This window comes from Papaver somniferum, unplaced genomic scaffold, assembly GCF_003573695.1.
Source record: "Papaver somniferum cultivar HN1 unplaced genomic scaffold, ASM357369v1 unplaced-scaffold_21, whole genome shotgun sequence".
Classification (NCBI taxonomy): domain Eukaryota; kingdom Viridiplantae; phylum Streptophyta; class Magnoliopsida; order Ranunculales; family Papaveraceae; genus Papaver; species Papaver somniferum.
In genome coordinates this window covers 1,580,695-1,599,910 of record NW_020631041.1, presented here as the reverse complement: position 1 = coordinate 1,599,910, position 19,216 = coordinate 1,580,695, and the positions used below count along the sequence as shown (strand labels likewise).

The 19,216-nt window shown below is 35.4% G+C and overlaps 3 protein-coding genes across 3 annotated transcripts; 1 reads left to right on the top strand and 2 right to left on the bottom strand.

Moving 5' to 3' along the window:
- Positions 1-102: 102 nt before the first annotated feature.
- Positions 103-2,144, bottom strand: LOC113340134. Its single transcript, XM_026585342.1, has 3 exons — positions 1,698-2,144; positions 710-1,549; positions 103-610 (listed from the first exon to the last, which is right to left on the bottom strand). The coding sequence occupies exons 1-3, from the start codon at positions 2,142-2,144 to the stop codon at positions 131-133; spliced, it is 1,767 nt and encodes a 588-aa protein (XP_026441127.1). The 3' UTR covers positions 103-130.
- Positions 2,145-2,349: 205 nt separating this feature from the next.
- On the top strand, positions 2,350-5,160 carry LOC113339967 (anthranilate synthase alpha subunit 1, chloroplastic-like). The gene is made up of 4 exons (XM_026585181.1): positions 2,350-3,467; positions 3,584-3,699; positions 3,828-4,134; positions 4,222-5,160. Exons 2-4 carry the CDS (start codon positions 3,653-3,655, stop codon positions 4,879-4,881), a joined length of 1,014 nt encoding a protein of 337 aa, XP_026440966.1. The 5' UTR covers positions 2,350-3,467; positions 3,584-3,652; the 3' UTR covers positions 4,882-5,160.
- Positions 5,161-12,947: 7,787 nt separating this feature from the next.
- LOC113339963 (indole-3-acetic acid-amido synthetase GH3.6-like) lies at positions 12,948-15,480 on the bottom strand. Its single transcript, XM_026585178.1, has 3 exons — positions 14,895-15,480; positions 13,875-14,800; positions 12,948-13,737 (listed from the first exon to the last, which is right to left on the bottom strand). The coding sequence occupies exons 1-3, from the start codon at positions 15,194-15,196 to the stop codon at positions 13,133-13,135; spliced, it is 1,833 nt and encodes a 610-aa protein (XP_026440963.1). The 5' UTR covers positions 15,197-15,480; the 3' UTR covers positions 12,948-13,132.
- Between the last annotated feature and the right edge of the window lie 3,736 nt (positions 15,481-19,216).

Sequence of the window (19,216 nt, the reverse complement as noted above, 5' to 3'; positions counted from 1 at the left end):
TTTGGTCAAGAAATTCTTGTATAGGTGCCTGAAAAAAATAGATAATAAACAAGGACAAATATTAATAAATTTCACTGTTAAAATTTTTTTGTTATCTTTAAAAATTATTAAACAAAATTACCAGTCAAAACTAAATGTACCTTAGGCAGTATCTATGATTTGACAAAGGATACAATCTTTTTACTGATTCAAGAATTCCCTTCATTCTATCAGAAATAAAGGTCAGTCCAGCCATATCTGGTATCCTTTTTCTCATTTCTTTTAACATCATAAACCAATTTTCTTCAGTTTCACCCATACAAATCATCATACATAAAGGAAATACCCCATTCTGAGCATCTATACCTGTTGCTGAAAGCATCACACCACCAAACTTACCAGTTAGGTGAGCTCCATCTAACCCAATAACCATCCTACAACCATTCATAAAACCTTTTATCTGTGCATTATACGCCAAAATGAGACTCTCAAATCTGTTATCTTTATCATCTCTGGACCAGCTGAAATGACCTATGCTCCTTGGGTTCAATGAGGTAGCAGCTATGACCAATTGTGGTGTTTTTTTGTAACAAGTCTCAAATGTTCCATCCCTTTCTGCTAGCACCAATCTCTGTGTACACACACAGATAAAAAATTAGCAATTCAAATATACCAAAATTTATTAAATAAACAAACAAAAGGTAACAAAAACAAAGCATAAACATGATACCCTTGCATGACGAGCAACCCATTTTGGTATTTCAGTTTGCAACTGAGGTCTAATGATTTTCTTAGCTATATCATCTGCCTTCTCCACTGGTGAAGCAACATCCATCGTCTTCAACAAGTACTTAGCTACAAATTTTGCATTGCATTTTCTGCTGTAGTCTTCATTGGGATTTTTACAAGTGTGTTCTATGTTGCATTCTCTGACTGTGACTGTCATATCATCTTTCTCTGGTACCTTTCTTGCATTCACCATCCAAGCACACTTTTGGGCATCCCTGTAAGCACAGTAAGAATAGTGTCTGATTTTATCTCCTTTCTTCACCTTAAAATCCCTGTGTTTCAACACTGCATATTCTCTTAAATGATCCTTATAAGCTTGCATACTTCCAAAAGCCATACCAGTACTTATTTCACCAGGTGTGACCTCAGGAGTATCTTCATTTATCATTTCTAGACGTTGTGGTTCATTTAAATGCTGACCAAAATCTTCTTCCCACTTAGCTTCTTCCTCTTGAGTGACTTCTTGGCTGGGAAGATCTTCATCTGAAGATGCATTCACTGGTGCACTCTGCTCTTCATAAAAGCCACCTACATTGAAATCTTCATTACAATCATCAGGGTCATTACCAACATCTATACCCCTAGCACACATAGAAACCCAATCTTCATAATTCATCTGTTCTTGTGTTTCTTCTTCACTATCATCTCCACTCTCATCCTCACTTTCATCTTCACCATCCTCTTCCTCATCATAGTCCTTAAAGAGAAAGTCAGGCTTGTCATCAGGATGACACTCATCTTGATGTACATTAGGCAAATTCACCTGGTCATCTTCATACCCCTGTACATGGTTGCTGCAACAGATGACTGTGTAGGAATACTTTGAGATTCATGAACATGGTTGTCAGCAACAGATGCTTGTGTCAATTCCACTTGCTCTTCATGCTCAAAATCAAGTCTTGTTGGTTCATATCTTTAAGCCCACTAACAGTAGCAGTCTTATTAAGTCTTGGACTCCTCCTAACCTCTACCCTTTTACTAACAGTTTTCTTCCTCACTGGGCTGATATAATTAGTCACACCACTTACCCCACTAACACTGGAAGCATCATAAACATAACCCCATTCTCTCACTGAAGGAGTAGGTATAATTGGAGTGAACCACAGTCTGACCAAATTATCTTTATTTACTTTCCCTTTGTTCCAAAATGAAATAAACATTTCTTCTGATTCACACTTATCACATGCATTCCCTTCTTCATCATTAAATAAAAACAGTTCAAGTGTAGAATTCATACCTTGTTCATTCACCAACCTAGTCTTTACCATAGCCATAAAAGCATCTCCACTGGTACCAGCTTTACAACCAAGAATATGCAAGTCTCTAAACCGGCCACCTATATCAGTTAACCAGAAATTCCTATCCTTGCTACCCATTCTGTAACAACTCCCCAACAAAAAACAATAATTATTACAGTAGTGAAACAAAGTTTACAGTAATCATTACTGTAAACAAATATTATGAAACAAAACACTGAATAATATGATTACAGTAATGAAACAAATTTTTACAGGAAATTTTTTACAGTAATGAAACAAAATAATACAGCAAGGGTGTTAGCAGCCATGGTAGTTACAGAAATGTTTTGCAGTAATCATACTAATGATTACAGTAATCATACCAAAAATTTCATAATCATACTAATTTCATTTTCCCTGAATCAAATTACAACACAATCAAATTTCATAATCATACTAATTTCATAATCATACCAATTTTCATAATCATACTAATTTCATAATCATACCAATTTTCTTCAGTTTCACAAACAAACCCTAATTTTTACTTTCTCAAATCACCCTGCAGCAATTACCAACTCAGTTTAAATCTCAAATCGTCACAAACCCTAACTTCAGATTATAACAACATCATCTCAAACCAATTTCATAATCACATTCCCTGAATCGAAAAATCAAAAATCATAAATATCCTAACACATATCCTAAATCGCAAACCAATTTCACAAACCCTAACCCCAAATCGTAAAGCATATACCAAATCAAACAGATCAAATGTAGAAAGATACTCATCACATGGTTAATCACAAACCCTAAAACATCAAATTTCTGAACAAAAAACTTACCTGTTCGTCACCGGGAAGAGAAAACCTGCCTCTTATCTACTCCGTCTCATCTATCTTATCGATCTGCAGTTCCCTTTGTCCTTCCCGTCTATCAATCTCTCAATCTCTCTCGCCTGTAACCCTATCGCTCTCTGAACTTTCGATTTCTTTCTGTGGCTGAAAATCGATTTTGGTGAAGATAATACCTGTAGCACACGTACGAAACACACATTTGCTACAGGTGTCAGTCCTTGACCACGTGTCCTTGAAATAGATGCCCACGTGTTAAGAGAACCATATCAGTACGTGTCGGGTATTTTTTCTTGCGAAGGGCAAAAATGAAAAATCACACTATAGTTGACTGGTCAAAGGTAGTGAAAATGCCCCAATTTTGACCAAAATTTGAAAACTAACAGAATGTGGCATTTTAATTTCTTGCCTAACGTCCGGGGCATTTTCAAACCTGGGGGGTCGATTTTGGGGCATTTTGTCCTTTAACCCTTTCTCATATGATGCGGTGAGATATGTCGAAAAGAAGAAACTTCCGTTCTCCGCTGCACCTAAAGATGATAGAAACCTCCCAGACATCAGTTTAGGCCTCTATGACGATGTCATTATTTTTGATCATATTGAAAAGGTAAAGAGAAATTAATTTTCTTCCACTTATTTTATTTTGAATGATTTTTGAATTTTATTTACTAGAGGCTAATGGAGATATTGTACTGGCATCTAAACAATTGTTATCCCACTCAGAAAATATATGCAGTTCATTGGGTACGGTTAGATCATTACTCCTCTACTGAGAAAGCTTACCAAGATGGTATGGAGAAACTCGAAGATTTAACATCTAAAGTATTCAACATCGAACCGTGAGTATATATATATATATATAGTGCCACGATTTTATAATATTCAAACGCGTAATGGTTTGGGCAAAAAATAGATTTATTGGGGACACGGTAACATTTTTTAATTTCGATTTTGTTTTTCTTATTAGACCAAAGCTTTCGGCAGGTTCAGTGAAATTAAGTACTCCACATGTTGTGCCGGTTTTCAAAGTTGCATCATCAATGAAACCAGAAGAATACAAGGATGCAGTTGTTAAAGCGAAAGAGCATATTGTTGCCGGAGATATTTTTCAGATTGTGTTAAGTCAGCGTTTCGAACGTCGTACTTTGGCTGATCCATTTGAAGTATACAGATCACTAAGAGTTGTCAATCCCAGCCCGTATTTGAGTTATATACAGGCTGGCGGATGTATTCTTGCTGCATCAAGTCCTGAGATTCTCACGCGCGTGACGCAAGTAAGCATTAATACATGCGTCGAAAGTGTTGTTAGAAAACTAATCATAACGACTGAACTGTTTCGCTGTTTGCTTTTCTTTGGACAGAGGAAGATCATTAGCAGACCACTTGCTGGGACAATTAGAAGAGGAAAGACAGAAGTGGAAGATAAGATGCTAGAGAAGGAACTTCTTGCTGACGAAAAGGAATGCGCTGAACACATTATGCTTGTCGATTTGGCAAGGAATGATATTGGTAAAGTATCAAAGGCAGGGTCTGTGAAAGTGGAAAGACTTATGAATGTTGAGCGTTACTCACATGTAATGCACATCAGTTCCACGGTAACAGGAGAGTTACTCGATGGTAAAAATTGTTGGGATGCATTAGAATCTGAATTGCCACTAGGAACAGTTACTGGCGCCCCCAAGGTGAAATCCATGGAAATAATAGATGAGTTGGAGTTCACAAGACGGGGTCCTTATAGTGGTGGATTTGGATATGTTTCGTTCTCCGGGGATATGGACATTGCAATTGCTAAACGTACCATTGTATTCCCCAATGTTCCTGGGATTAACGGATACAAAGACAATGATAATAGTACGCCGAAGATGAGAAGAGAATGGATAGCCCATTTTCAAGTAGGATCAGGGATAGTAGCAGATAGTGACCCTGATCGGGAGCAAAGGGAGTGTGAAAATAAAGCTGCTGGTCTCCTACGTGGAATTGAACTGGCAGAATCAACCTTTGTTTTTAACAAGTCATGTTGAGAGGCCAGGGAGTTCTTGGTCTATGCATGCAAGGTTCTTACCAAGCCGCTCCTCTCATCTTCTTACTTAGTGCTGGTTATGCCAACTTCATTTGCTCTATCCTTCCGTCCTTTATGCCAACTTCATTTTCACTACTATCCACCGACTGAGACGGTGGGTGACCAATAACACCAATTACTGGAAGAGACTCGAACAACGATTTCCCATTCATAAAATTGGTTAAAAAGACCAAAATCAATAATTTCTGGGTGAAAAGGAAAGTTAGATTTTGATACTGTTTAATTGGACAAAAATGTAAAAATAGGCAGGATGTAAACAGTTTCATCATGCCCATTTTCAAATATATTTTTTTCTTATTTTTAATTTAGACAGGATGTATCCAATTTCATCCTTGCTATTTTTTAAATTTAAGCTAGGATGAATCCAGTTTCATCCTTGCTAATTTTTTTTGTCCATTTCACCCAAACTATTTTTTACTCGTCCATTTGAACCGTGATTTAAAAATATTTGGACAAATGATCCATTTTCCGCTTCCCATTATAATTATGGAATATTTTTTTTATTTTTTTTGGTTTTTTTGCCGAAGATTTAACAGTAATTTAGGACTATTTACAAAAATAGGCCTTTTTTTTGCAGCTTCCAAACCTAGGCCCGTTTTTTTCTCTCTTACTAAACTAGGCCTGTTTTGACTGTTTTTTATTATGAAAAATGGCTAAACAGAAAGTTATCTGCCAGCCGTCCATAACTTCTCATCTTAAAAGACGTTTTATTCCTTCATTCCTTAAAATCGTTGAGTTTTCGCGTAACTCGGTTACTTCAGATAGCTGAGTTCCTGATTCACTCGGTTCGATCTGTACAGATCATCGTCAATACACGTCACCATATGTTTGCCACATGGCACTCCAGAATTGGCCCTCACCACTACCACTAGAGAACACCAGGCATATTCGTCTTCCAAAACTCCCGATCCTTCAAATCCATATGCAACCTTAAATTAGGTTTAACAACACCATGCAATTGCATCAAGTGAGACCTTATTCTTACTCTGAAGTAGAACCTATAATTAGACGATAACTTTTTTTGATGGGGTCGATTTTGGAAGGGGTTGTGGGGACCAATAGAGAACTTCCATTTGTAATTCTATATTACCTGATTTTCGCTAAGTAGGAAATACCAATTAATCCTAGAAATAATATATTAAAGTTAGTTTAGTTCAGTTGACTGAGTCAACTGTGTGTTTGGTCTATTTTAAAAATATATTTTATAATTTGGTCCTGCAAATTAACGTTTGGTCCTACGATTTTGTCCACCCACACGGAATATGTTTTTTTTGTTACTAAAATACTCTTTCACTACCATATATAATCAGAAAAACAGAATCAGTTTCAGTTTTAATTTCTCTCTCCTACGAAATCTGATGCTGTGTTTTTTTTTCTGCTGCTGCAGAACAATTTTTTCTAGGGTTTACGAAGATTGATTTTGTTTCTGATACGAAGATTGATTCGATTTATAGCAGATTACTAAGGAAGTCATTGTTAAGAAGACTGATTTGATTTACGGGGTTGATTTTGGTTTTAAAAGACTGATTCGATTTTTACGAAAATGATTTGGCATTTACAAATCTGAGTTGAATTTTACGGAGTTGATTTTGGTTTTCGAAAATTTATTTGATTTTACAGAGTTGATTTTGGAATTACAGTTCAAATTTACGAAGATTGGATTTGATATTTGAAGATTGGAGTTGATTTGGAGTTGATTTGAATTTTTTCTCGTTTCAGGTGAGTATTCATACTAATTCCTTTTCTGATTATATTTTTATTTGAACTAATTTTGTAGATCGGCCGTGTTTTTGTTTTTATCAGGAGTTCATTAGGTTTAATGAACTAACGAAGCTTAATGTGTTTTACGAATCATGTTTAAGTTTACGCATTGTAGATTAGTTTGTCGTTTGATTTTAAGAGCAATGTTAATGAATGTAGTTTCTCTGTTAAGGCTTCATTTTTAGAATGAACTCTTTCTTTTTTAAATAAGAAGTATTCTTGCTGCTTGTTTATCTGTTACTTTGTAATTTTTTTAAGAAGAAGGTCTTCATTTTAAGAATGAACCTTTATTTTGTTAAGTTTTTTAGTTGTTCATATGTCGGAATGAACTCCTTTTTTTATTAAGAATTTTTAGGTGTTCATTTGTTGGAATGAAGTTGATCTTGGTGTGTGTAGTTATGTACTACATAACTATATAACTACATTTTTCTGGTTATGTAGTTATGTACTTCATTTTTCTGGTTCAGTATATCTCTTTCAAGTTGTTATGTAGTTATGTACTAAAATGGACATGGGATTCCATTGGAAGTTTCTTTACAGTCGATGCTTCGTGACCTGAAAATATATGTTTGTGATTATTGGAGATCCTTGACTCCTCAGAACATAATATTTAGTCATGGCGAAGGTTGTGATAAAGTGTTCATCAATTGTGATTTTGCTCTTCAAGGTCTAATTGTTGTTTCTTGTTCAAAGCAATTGTCACATTTTGATTTGTTAGTTGAGGAGGCTTCTAATGGTGGTGCTTATAGCTCTTCATCTGGTATTTCCACGCAGTCGCTCAGTGACACTGAATCATGTTGTGAGTTTAATGAGACTTCAAAGATTAAATACCTGATGGAAGGTCATGAGAAATTAAAACCACTGTTGTCTAACGGTTGGGAGGATATTTTTAAAGGTGCTGGTCAAGTTTTTCATGGTGTTGTTGATGAGGTGCGCTTAGCTGCCGACAAATATTGCAGTAAGACTAGTCATAAAGTTGCAAAGGTTAAGAATGATATAACTTAGGTTCACAGTCAAGTGTGGTAGGAATGCAAATTATCCTTGGTATCTGCACACTATTCCAATTGATACCGCTAAAAGTGTCTTTGCTATCAAGGAATTCAGTGGGAATCATACATGAGGTGGTGCTCATAAGCTGAAGGATCCCCCTGTGAAGAAGAAATTTATTAAACATCTATTCAAGGATCAAATACAGTCAAATCCGTCAATAAATCCTTTGGATATCGTTTCTCAGGTGAAGACTTGTTACTCTATTAACATAAAATACCATCATTAATATAAAGGGAAGGAAGCATCTCAGCCAGAGATATATGGTGATGATGTAAAAAGTTATACAGATCTTGTTTGGTATGTTGAAGCAATAAAGGCTACCAATCCTGGAATCTATGTTAATTTTGAATTTAATTAAGAGACTAAACGGTTTGAGAGGCTTTTCATTTGTTTTTTTGCCTGAATCGAAGGATACAAGTTCATTCACCCACTGGGAGATTCAAGGGAACGTTGATGGCTGCCACTAGAGTGAATGAGAACCAAGGTAAATTTCTTTCTTTTCTTTATAACTCACATTTTTGTTTTATATATTTCCTAAAATGAACTGACTACATTCTTTGATTTTTAGTTCATAGTTGCTACTGAACTGACTGTTTCCTTTTGATTAGTTTATATTGCTAGTTCACAGTTCTTAACGAACTGATTGTTTTTCTTCTTGATTAGTTCATATTGCTATGTTCATAGTTCCTAATGAACTGACAACTTTTAGTTCATACTTTTAAATGAACTGATAGTTTTCTAAATTAACTGACAGTTTCAACTCATGTTTTCTCATCGAAATGACAGTTTTAGTTCTTTTGTTTTCTTTCATTCTTTAGTTTTTTTTCCTTTCGCGTTCCCTTTAGTTCCTTCAGAAGACACTGAAGGTTGGGAATGGTTCATGGAAACCTTGCAGTATTGTGTCCACTCTCGTCCTATCACATTTATCACTGATCGTCATGAAGGGCTGAAGCAAAGTATTCCTAAGGTTTTTCCTAACTCGCATCATAGTTATTGTTGTATCATTCGAAGAATAACCTCCTTATCAAGAAAGGACATGACAAGTATAAAAAAGTACTGGATTTGTTCCATAAAGCTGTATACTGTTACAGCGTTTCTAAATATGAGTCTTATTTGAATGAGATGTGTATTATTGGATGTGGTTTGGGTTGCCAAGTACCTGAGAAATATCGATCCCAAGCACTGGGAAAATGCTTTATTCGTAAGATGTAGGAATGGGACACACTTATCAAGTATTGCAGAATATTTCAATAGATGGATCCATAGTGAAAGGAATTTTCCTCCAGCTTCTCCTATTTATGAGCTCATGATAAAGATTATGAGGATGAGTTTAGAAAGTCACGAGCTTGGTAGAACTTATCTAGATAGTTTGACTCCCATCTTCAAAACTATACTCAAGGCACGTTTCCATATGGGTCATCCGTGGAATTTACCGAGTCTGAGAAAGCGGGGTATAACCACTACACCCAATAATTCGTTCGGCAATCTGTATGGACTAAATCCAATATTATTCGAGACCACCATCTTATAAATCGAACTCAACCAAGAAAGATATCAAAGAGTTATTTCTCATTTTCTCAAATCAATTAGCAAATCAAACAGATAGAAATCTATGAGCCTGATTGATATGAGAAATACTCGAACGGTACCAAAGACCAATGCCCAAGTGTCAATCAATTTACTTGGACGGAACCATAAGTTTTTTTAAGTAACGAGGAAACCGCAAATGCAGAAAATCCAGAGACCTAGTCCAGATTTGAACACCAAACCGTATTAAGCCACTACAGACACTACCCTACTACAAATTAACTTCGGACTGGAATTTAGTTGAGACCTAACCAAGTCTCACACCGATTAAGGTACAATCTCGTTCCTTACGCCTCTAGAACCACGCCCGGATTCAGCGTACTGATTTCGTTAGCTGATCTCACCCACAACTAAGAGTTGCTACAAACAAAATTCAAAGACTTATAAAAAAATCTGTCTCCCACAGATAAGTTTATTATGATAAATAAATCTGTCTCCCACAGAAGTACCTACGAAGTTTTTGTTCCGTCTTTGGATAAATCAAGGTGAACAGGAACCAATTGATAATCTGGTCTTATACTCCCGAAGAGCATCCTAGAAATATCAATCACCTCAAAATAACTTAACTATATGGTAGTAGAAAAAGTTATTGCGGAACCACAAACTCTGAGACGAAGAACTTTGTGATTACTTTTTATATCTTACCTATCGGAGATAAATCTCGAGCAAGTCTTAGAGAAGATAGTACTCAATATGATAGAACAATTAAGATTAGAATACGCAATTGCAGAGAAAATAGTTGGATCTGTCTTCACGAATCCCAAATGAAGTCTTCAAGTCGTTAACTTAATATGGTTTTGGAAAAACCTAAATTAATTAAAGGAGAATCGAATCTAGTACGAAACTAGGACACAAGAAAGTGTCGGGAAAAAGATTTCCAGTTGCTAGAGTTCTCCCTTATATAGTCTTTCAAATCAGGGTTTGCTTTCAATCAAAGTTAAGATAGCTTAGTAACAAAGCATTCAATATTCACCGTTAGATGAAATCCTGATTTAAGATTCAAGCTAAGTCTTCTTAGAAATAAAGCAATTAATCTCCACCTTTAGATGGTCTTAGATTGTTACACACAAATGAAATATACCTTCATTTAGATATTGGTAACCGTACCTTAATGTGTATATTGAGTTGGCTCAATAACAGTTAACCGAAGTTAGCCATATGAACACTTTTGTCTTAACCACATTCATCTAACACTTATAGATCAAATATGATGATCAATCAAACATGAATGATAATCAAATGAATCTAATTGTATTTCATAGAGTTTTTCAATTGTTCACTATCTCGTAGAAATATATATGAACAAATTGAATCAAAATCGGATTGATTCGTAATTGTACAAAGTACTTATACAAGAATCAATTCATGAACATTAAGCCGTGGTTTGCAAAGATTGCATTCCATAATTCATAAATGTATTTGTTCATGAGTATGAAAAACATACTTAAATAGATTGTAGGCAAGCCAGGGCTCTCAAGAAAAACACAATCATAGTCGGCCTTGTCTATATATAGCTGGAAACAGAACTTCTGTTCACAGTTTTGGCGGACACAAAACATCGGCCCACCCTTACAACCAGAAATATAAATGCCAATGGTGGACCTAAAATGTTATTTTGCTGGATATTTAGTTTCAACCGGGATAGTTTCTGCGTACTATGATTTAGCTAACGCATGATGTATGAATTTCTTGGATTTCATTCAATGTCATTTTCTTATTACGGAATCACTATAGGAAAAATAAACATCTACAACTGGAAAAAAACAACCTTTTTTTAAAGATCGTAGTACGTCCCATGTTTTACAACCTTTTTCAAATGAAGTGTTGTAAAATGGCATCACTACCCACCCCTAGAACCAAAGGATTGCGACCAGAAAACAAACGACAAGTCTTTAAGAAAAAGATTTGGCATCAACTATCCTTACACTTCACAAGTTTGGGGTTTTTGTGTTGTTTATGTATGAAAATGTACAACAACCTTCATAAAAGTTGTTAAAGACAACCAAAATATGAAAATAAAACATAGTGTTGAGGGGATTCGAACATGAACCTGCCATGCGTTAATCTAACCTATCAACCATCCTTACACTTCACAAGTTTGGATTTTTTATGCCTTTTATTTTTAATGGAAATGTATAACAACCTTTATAAGAGTTGTTGAAGACAACCAAAATATGATAATAAAAAATAGTATTGAGGGGCTTCGTACATGAGCCAACCATGGGTTAGTCTAACCCATCAACCATCCTTATACTGCACAAGTTTTCGTTTTTTATGTTATTTTCTTATGTCAATGTATAACAACCTTTATAAGAGTTGTTAAGTAAAATATAGGATGTTGGAAAATGAGGTTGCAGGGATTTGATATTGAGCCTCCTGCGTGCAAGTCCAACCATCAACCATGCCTACACTATCACAATTCTATGAGGTTTGTGGTTTTTTTTTTATACGAACTTCATGTCAACCTTTGACGACCTTTATAAGAGTTGTAATAACAAAATAGGATGTTAAAAAATAAGGCTCAGTCACCTGAGCCGCAAACAGCGCGAAACCTTCTCTGTAAACAATCACAGACATTTTATAATGACAATGCACTTCTGTTCAATTTTTGTAACGGATGGTTAATTTTTTTCACTTCTGCAAAAAAAATTTCACTTCTACAAAAAAAATTTCACTTCTGCAAAATTTTACGACAAAATTTTATGAGCCAGGTTCAGTAATGAAGTCTACTATGTGATAGTACAAGTCATCAACCATCCTCCGGGTTCATAATATTGGTCGTTTTTTGCTTTTTTTCATCACTATTCACAACCTTAATAAAGGTGGTGGACTAACTAACGAATTTACTCGACTGAAAGGCTAACAAGTAGGATTTTGTGAGAAAAATGGGGAGTTACAGCCAGGGTTAGCCCCTTTTTAGTTCCGCCACTGATGAAGATCACAAATGATTTAACAGTATTTTTTGGTGAATTTTCTATTAAATGAGGGTATAAGTGTCATTTCAAATACTATGGTAACAATTTGACCGCAAGAGTTCATGGTGACGCACCGCCCATCAGGTATATGTAGGTGACGTGCTGCTCGTCGGATCTGTAAGTGATGTGTCGCTCATCCATATATTGAGGGTAGAAATGTCAACCTGCATGTGTAAGCCCACACATGTTGGATATGAAACACTCAACAGTTTCTTTTTTCGCTCTAGAATAGATTTTTAATTCTTCTTCCTTATAGGATAAATTCCTAAACGAATTAGTGAAAATGGGACGTATTCCCAATTTTTTCTAACTCTTCTCTGGCCCTGACATTCCAAAAATAAGGTGTGTTAAGAACTTTATGATTTTCTATTTCCCAAAGAAGAAAAAAAAGTTGAGGATAATTTTCAACAGGCTGGCCCTCGTTTTCCACCAATTCCTGATTCTCATATGCAATGTTTCTGATACGTAAATTGTTTCTGAAACTAGTCCTAGCAAACTTTAAAGTCTTTGTTCGTCTTAAATGGTTGTTGTGGCCCTTGTGGCTTGAATACTTCCTGCAAAGGTTTTTTTTTTCCACTTTTGGCTTCCAATATTCATATTCTGAGTTACATCGACGGTAAATGTGCTCCTTTCATTTTTACTTAAAATGGCTGTAGTTTTATTGAAAAGGTAAAAACAAGTACAAGAAGAGAAGGCGCCACGATGCACATAAATAGGTAAAAAAGCAAACCCAAAAACAAGGAAAAGAAGTACAAAATCTAGTTTAGAAACCTAAAATTTTCTTGCGATATCGATTTATTTTTATATTTTTTTCAAAATTCAGAAGCCAGGAGTGTAGTGTGGGAATTCCTGACTGAAGTAGTTCGAAACAACAAAAGAGTTTAGAAGCTCAACGTTTTTCAGGCATCGGGGTGTTTTATACTGGCTAGCTGATGAACCCTGGGTAATTGCATAATCCATCAATTTGTCAAAAGTTCCCGTCTCGACTATCTTTATTTCTAGAGGTCCAATTGCCTTTTCTAGTGTACGATTTTCCTTGTATTCAGAGTTCAGTGATTCTTCACATATTAGGCAACATTCCTCGAACACCGACCTAGGAATAATAGATGATGATGGCGTAGTTGAAGTTGTAGTTGTTGCATTGTCCAAGCTGTGATGTCGAAGTTCCCAGTAGATAACATAGTGGCCTTGGTTACTAGTACTTTTTGTATCGGCATAACTGGTGTAATCGACAAGGGATACATCGAACTTTGCCACGAGATGTTTCATTGCATTTTGAACTGCATTTTGAAGCTCCAATTCGCTTGTCTTCTCACTATCAACGCTCAGAAGTATTTTCTTTCGGCATATGTATTGGAATATTGGAGCAGTGTTTTTGAAACCAACGACCCTTAACACGTCTCCAACCCCATACCGATAAAGTCCTGCACACATATAGATATTTCGGAAATTATAATTGGAATTTTCGACATGATGAAATGGAATATAAGTAGAACTTCGAAATATATTCCAGTATAAAAAAATTCAAAAAAAAAATAAAATAAGAGAAGAAGAAAGTTACCGGTATAAGTGGTGAGAAAAAGTTCGTATTCATATCCGAGCTTAACGTCAGCTAAATCTACTAGTTCTTGCGCATCATGTTGCTCCTGCTGGTTGTTCTTATTCTGTTGATTCTTATCAAATATTGGCAAGAACTCGAAATAGGCCATGGTAGGGATAATGGTATAGGTAATTTCATTTGGTTTACAGAGAGGGTTGAGATTTATACCTAAGAAGCATTCTGAACATGCGTACCTAGCACCAACAAATGGGAGTCCATTACTGTAAAAGTCGACGGAAGGAATATGCTGAGACATAGACCCTGATATGATAGAATCAATGTACTTGGCATTAGGCCATAGCCTAGCTATAATACCTTTCCATGATTCATCTCTCTTACATTCAAGCTCGATGAAATCAGCGAGTTCCGGATCGGGTTTTACTAGTATTTTCTGAACAGCTTCCCGGACTGATGCATCCTTGATAATTTGGGCATTAATAGTTCCCGTGCGGATGTCATTACAGAGTAGAGACCAGTGTTTTTGAATGAAAAGTATAATCCTAATTAGACCGTTAACAAAAACCGATCCAACTCGGACAACTTGTTTACTTTGGTAGAGTCCACAAAGACACTGAGAATACGTACTTTGGTAATAATCCTTGCAAAAAATGGTTTCATCTGGACTAGTATAATCTTCGAATGGATCGTAAGGTCTGTTCTTGAATTGTGAACTCTCATAGTAAACCGTTAAAGCTGAACAGAATGGTAGTCCTCCAGGAGTATAAGCTCTCTCCTTCGTGAACATAAAAAACATAGCTTTTCCTTTGTCCATACCAGGTATGTATTTGTTCACCACTGGCATTACAAGATTTCTAGTAAACCATATCCGTTCCATCTCTTCTTCTATACATGGAAATATTTTCCTTTCGCCACCTGAAGTTCCAGAGCTGAAACAAAAAACAACCGGTGGTCAAAGACCCAAACGGAAAATAGACAAATTTTAGAACAGAAAACTAAGAATAATAGAGGCCTAGAACTTACCTGACCGAGAAACCTTTGATAGGACGGCCACACAGGATCGGTGAAATATCACCATTAGCAATTCGTTCTACAAAGGGTTTAATATCTTCGTAGGTGGCAACCGGAATGACATTCTTGTAGGTTTCACGATCTGTACGACCATTTAAACCGTAACGCTCTAGGTACTCAACATGTGAACTGATAGATAGAATTTCAGAGAGTACTTGTTTCTGAACTGTGTCTGTGTTTGTTGTAACCTCTTCGATGAATTCAAGTGCCTTGGTGTGCTTAGTAACAGTAATATCGTTGTCAACAATATTCATATTGTCGTTAGTTTTGTTTCCGGTGACGAAATTGTTGGAAACCGGATATGTAGTTTCCGATGACAGGTTGTTATGTAGCTTGATTTTTTTGTTTTGATGTTGATGAAAATTAGTAGTAAGAGCTCATCTCTATATAATACTCCGCGTGAATTTGGAAGCAGCAGAATCATAAATTAGGAATTGGTGATTAAATATTAGTACCATATAGTATAAGTATTGGTTGGTAGCAGGTGGGGATTATAATAGTAAAATCATTAAATCCAGAAACAACCACATGATTCCATCTTAAGTCGACTGTAATCCATTAAGAAACTACCACATGCTGATGGTCGAATAAATCGACGTCAAAGTCCCATTTGATCATGAATGTTCAACACAAAGTAGCTTAATACAAAATCCACCATCGTCTCGATCCGAAAGACCGGTGACTCAAATTTTACCTCGTCCCACCTCGTTGACTCAAAGTTCATGACCCTGAATTTTCTCGTTTGTTTTCGTGCGTTTGTTTTTCTAATCTCACGTCCGGAAGAGTTTCTATAGAAAACTCTCCCGCCCCACATAAATTAGTGGGACCCAAAACGGCAAAACCCATTCCCTTATAATTCTACGGTGTTGGATCACACGGATTATGTGTATCTGGAGAATTTTTGGGTGGGTAATGGGTGTATCATCTCCCTTTCTGATCCTAGAAAAATCATTCAAAAGAATATCAGAGAATTTCTCTCTTACAGATGCTCTGCAATTATATTATCTCACTAATTAGTTATCTTCATTGTGGATGATAATCTTTATCCACTAATTAGTTATCTTTATCAGCGATGGTTATCTTTACCACAATTAGTTACACAAATTTGGTCAATTTATCCTAAAATAACAATTTTTTTGTGAAAAAGACATGTAAAGTTTGATACTGTTTAAATAGACGGAAATTAAAAAGATATTTTTCTACTAACCATTTTGGGTAATCTGCCCATAAAAATAAAAATAAAAATAATTTGTTTACCTAAAATATGCCTTAAATTAAGTTGTTTATAAGCAAATAGATTTTGAATTTGTGATGTGTCATTTTCATGGTTGGGTTCTTCTTTTACCTTTACACGATCAACAACGTATTGAGATACAAATAAATTGACATCACAAATTTTCATGCTTCAGCTGTGAAGGCAAAGTACGAACAACAATTGACATCCACGGTGAACTCTGCAGTCTTCAATCTGGAATTTCAAGACTGCAAAAGCAGGATACTATAAACTATTGAGTAATATGTAAGTGAAAAGACGAGGGTACCCAAATATACCTCAATCTAAAAATTTCCACCTATAAATCCTTTACTGAAAGTGATTGTCTATGGACTGGGTCAACAAAATATAACGAATCGGTTCACACTTCGTGTGATCGTCTATGGATACAAGATCGAGACAATACAACAACGAAATATGATACTTGATAATAGGTTCGGACTTAATCAAACTCTATAGGATTGATATCAAGTATATTTCAGAATTAACATTTGTGTATTTTTACTTCTAATTATAATAAAAAAAACAATTATAATTGCGGAAATAGAAAAGTAAAAGAAACAGCAAGATTTTGTTAACGAGGAAATCGAAAATGCACAAAAATCCCGAGACCTTATCCAGAATTTAATATTCTCAGAATTAAGCCGCTATACAAAATCTAAACCAACTTCGTATAGTTGAGACCAAGCAACTAAACCTATAGTTACCCCAGTATCCCTGTGCCTCCAACTTGTAATAAGTCACGCACTTGGAACAATTACTTTGGTTCGTATTCCGAACAGTAAAGGAATAAAAAATCCGTTCGGTAACAACTCTTTTCAAACAATGTGATCTGAGTTTGACAAAAATCTCTTCCGTTTATCCCAATAAACTCCTTTGTCGGGTTCTTAGATCAATCTCTTCAACAACTACCAAAGTAATTGTTTAGACTATGCAATCAATACTATGAATCACAAAGAAATGTATTGATGCCGATCTACTCAACTACTCAATCAAGGTTATCACAAAGATAAACCGATTATGGTTTGATCCCTCCGTCCAATCAAGTTTTGTGCACACCAAAGATTGTGAACTCAAATAAGAAATCTTCTTTATCTTCAAATCTTCTTAGATCTTCAATAAACACCTCCACACAAACAACTTGAATCTATTGTGATCAATCACATACAGAACGGAATCTGTTAATGGTGGATTATCACAAGACGTCTTTAGATCTACAAACAATTCTAAAGATCCACGTCGATACTTAGATCTAGTTTGAGTGAATCTTATATTAGAAGAGAAGATTATCAAGCATAAATAAACTAGGTGCAATCAAAGTTCAACAACCGTTAGTCAATCAAATCAGTCGAAAATTAATAATAAACTGCAATTATCTAGCTTCCCACCAACGGTACTCGTACAACTTCTCAATCCATAAAAAGTCTTTAAAACGAGGGGTCGTAAGAGATTTCTCCTAATTAGGGTACTTTCCTCTCCGAATAGACGGCTCCACTAGTAACAACACAGCTAGGTAGTTTGCTAGCTCTGAGGATTAGTTTGCTCGAAATGCAAACTTCAATATTTATAGACCAAGGAAGTTTGGACCCCAAGGAATTTCCAAAACCGACTATTCTCAAAGATATGCAATAAAGTCCAAATACGGTTTTCATAATTCCTGGAAATGCTCTGTCAAAATATTGACCGAAATCTTAGTAGAAAATCTCCAATTAGTGAACGCACATTACCAATTTTATTTTCTAAAGATATGCATTTAATTGCTGAAAATTAAAAGCATATAAAACTAAAAGCCTTAATTAAAAGATTCTCAATTTATTTCGATCCAGGAATCTCCTTTAGTTATTAAGGAATAGCTTTGAACAATAAAAGATAAGAATTACTGCACATGTTCAAAGTATGTCGACATCTTTACATTGCAAATCCTTTTTCATATTTACATCCTTTGACCCTATTTCCCACACTTCCAAACAAGTTTAGAATTGGTTCATCGGTCTTCCATGAACTATGTGATTGATTATCCTATCAAATCACCAATCATGGGTTTAATGGTTCTACCAAAACAAGTTTCGGTTCTACCTCCATGTGGGTACTAGGATCAGTCACACTAGTTACCAAAAGTTGGTTGACTAGGTACTAGGATCGATTACCACATATCTATGGTATATAACTTGTAATCGGTTGCACAAGTCATATGATCGGTTACCAATTACTAAGACTTGATGCACCTCTTACAATGATCGATTCCACATACTTGTGATCGGTTGCACTGCTTACTAGGACCGGTTCCCCAATATCTAGAGTTGGTCATACAAATTATAAAATATCGATCATACCATCTCAAGTGATTACTTAAGATCGGTTTCACTAATAAAAGTCATACCAATACAAAAGTCAGGCATTGTGAATAGTTTTACCAAGATACATAAACAAGTTATGAGCGGTTATATTAAATACACATATTGGTAATCCAAAAATTTGCAATGAATAACAATACCAGTAAGACTAGCGATTTCCATTTTGATTCACAAAACAAGTTTATGAATTGTACTTCCTTTATACGATGTAAAACATTGTTTCCTAGAACGAAATCTTCACCCATACCCATACATAATCACAATAGCATTCATACGATTATGTCGATGTCTTACATACAAAGTTCAAAAGATAGATGTTATACTTGGTATTATAATTCCTTAATACTATGTCTCACTAGAGTATAAACATTCACAGCTTCGCAGTTATGTTTTCAATATGCACAACTTGAAAGATACGTTAGGAATGAAACAGTCCAAGTCAAATATTACTAACCTCAAGTGGAAGGATGATGTCGGCGTTGTATCTCTTTACTTCTTCACATTCTTGAAGTCTTCACATAATACTTGTAAGTCTCATATCCTAGTAACTTTCTAGCTAACCTATACGAAGTTGACTCTAGTAAATAATCAAGCGACTCTTTAAATGAGTTTTGATTCGCTAAATAACTCAACGCTTGGTGGGTTCA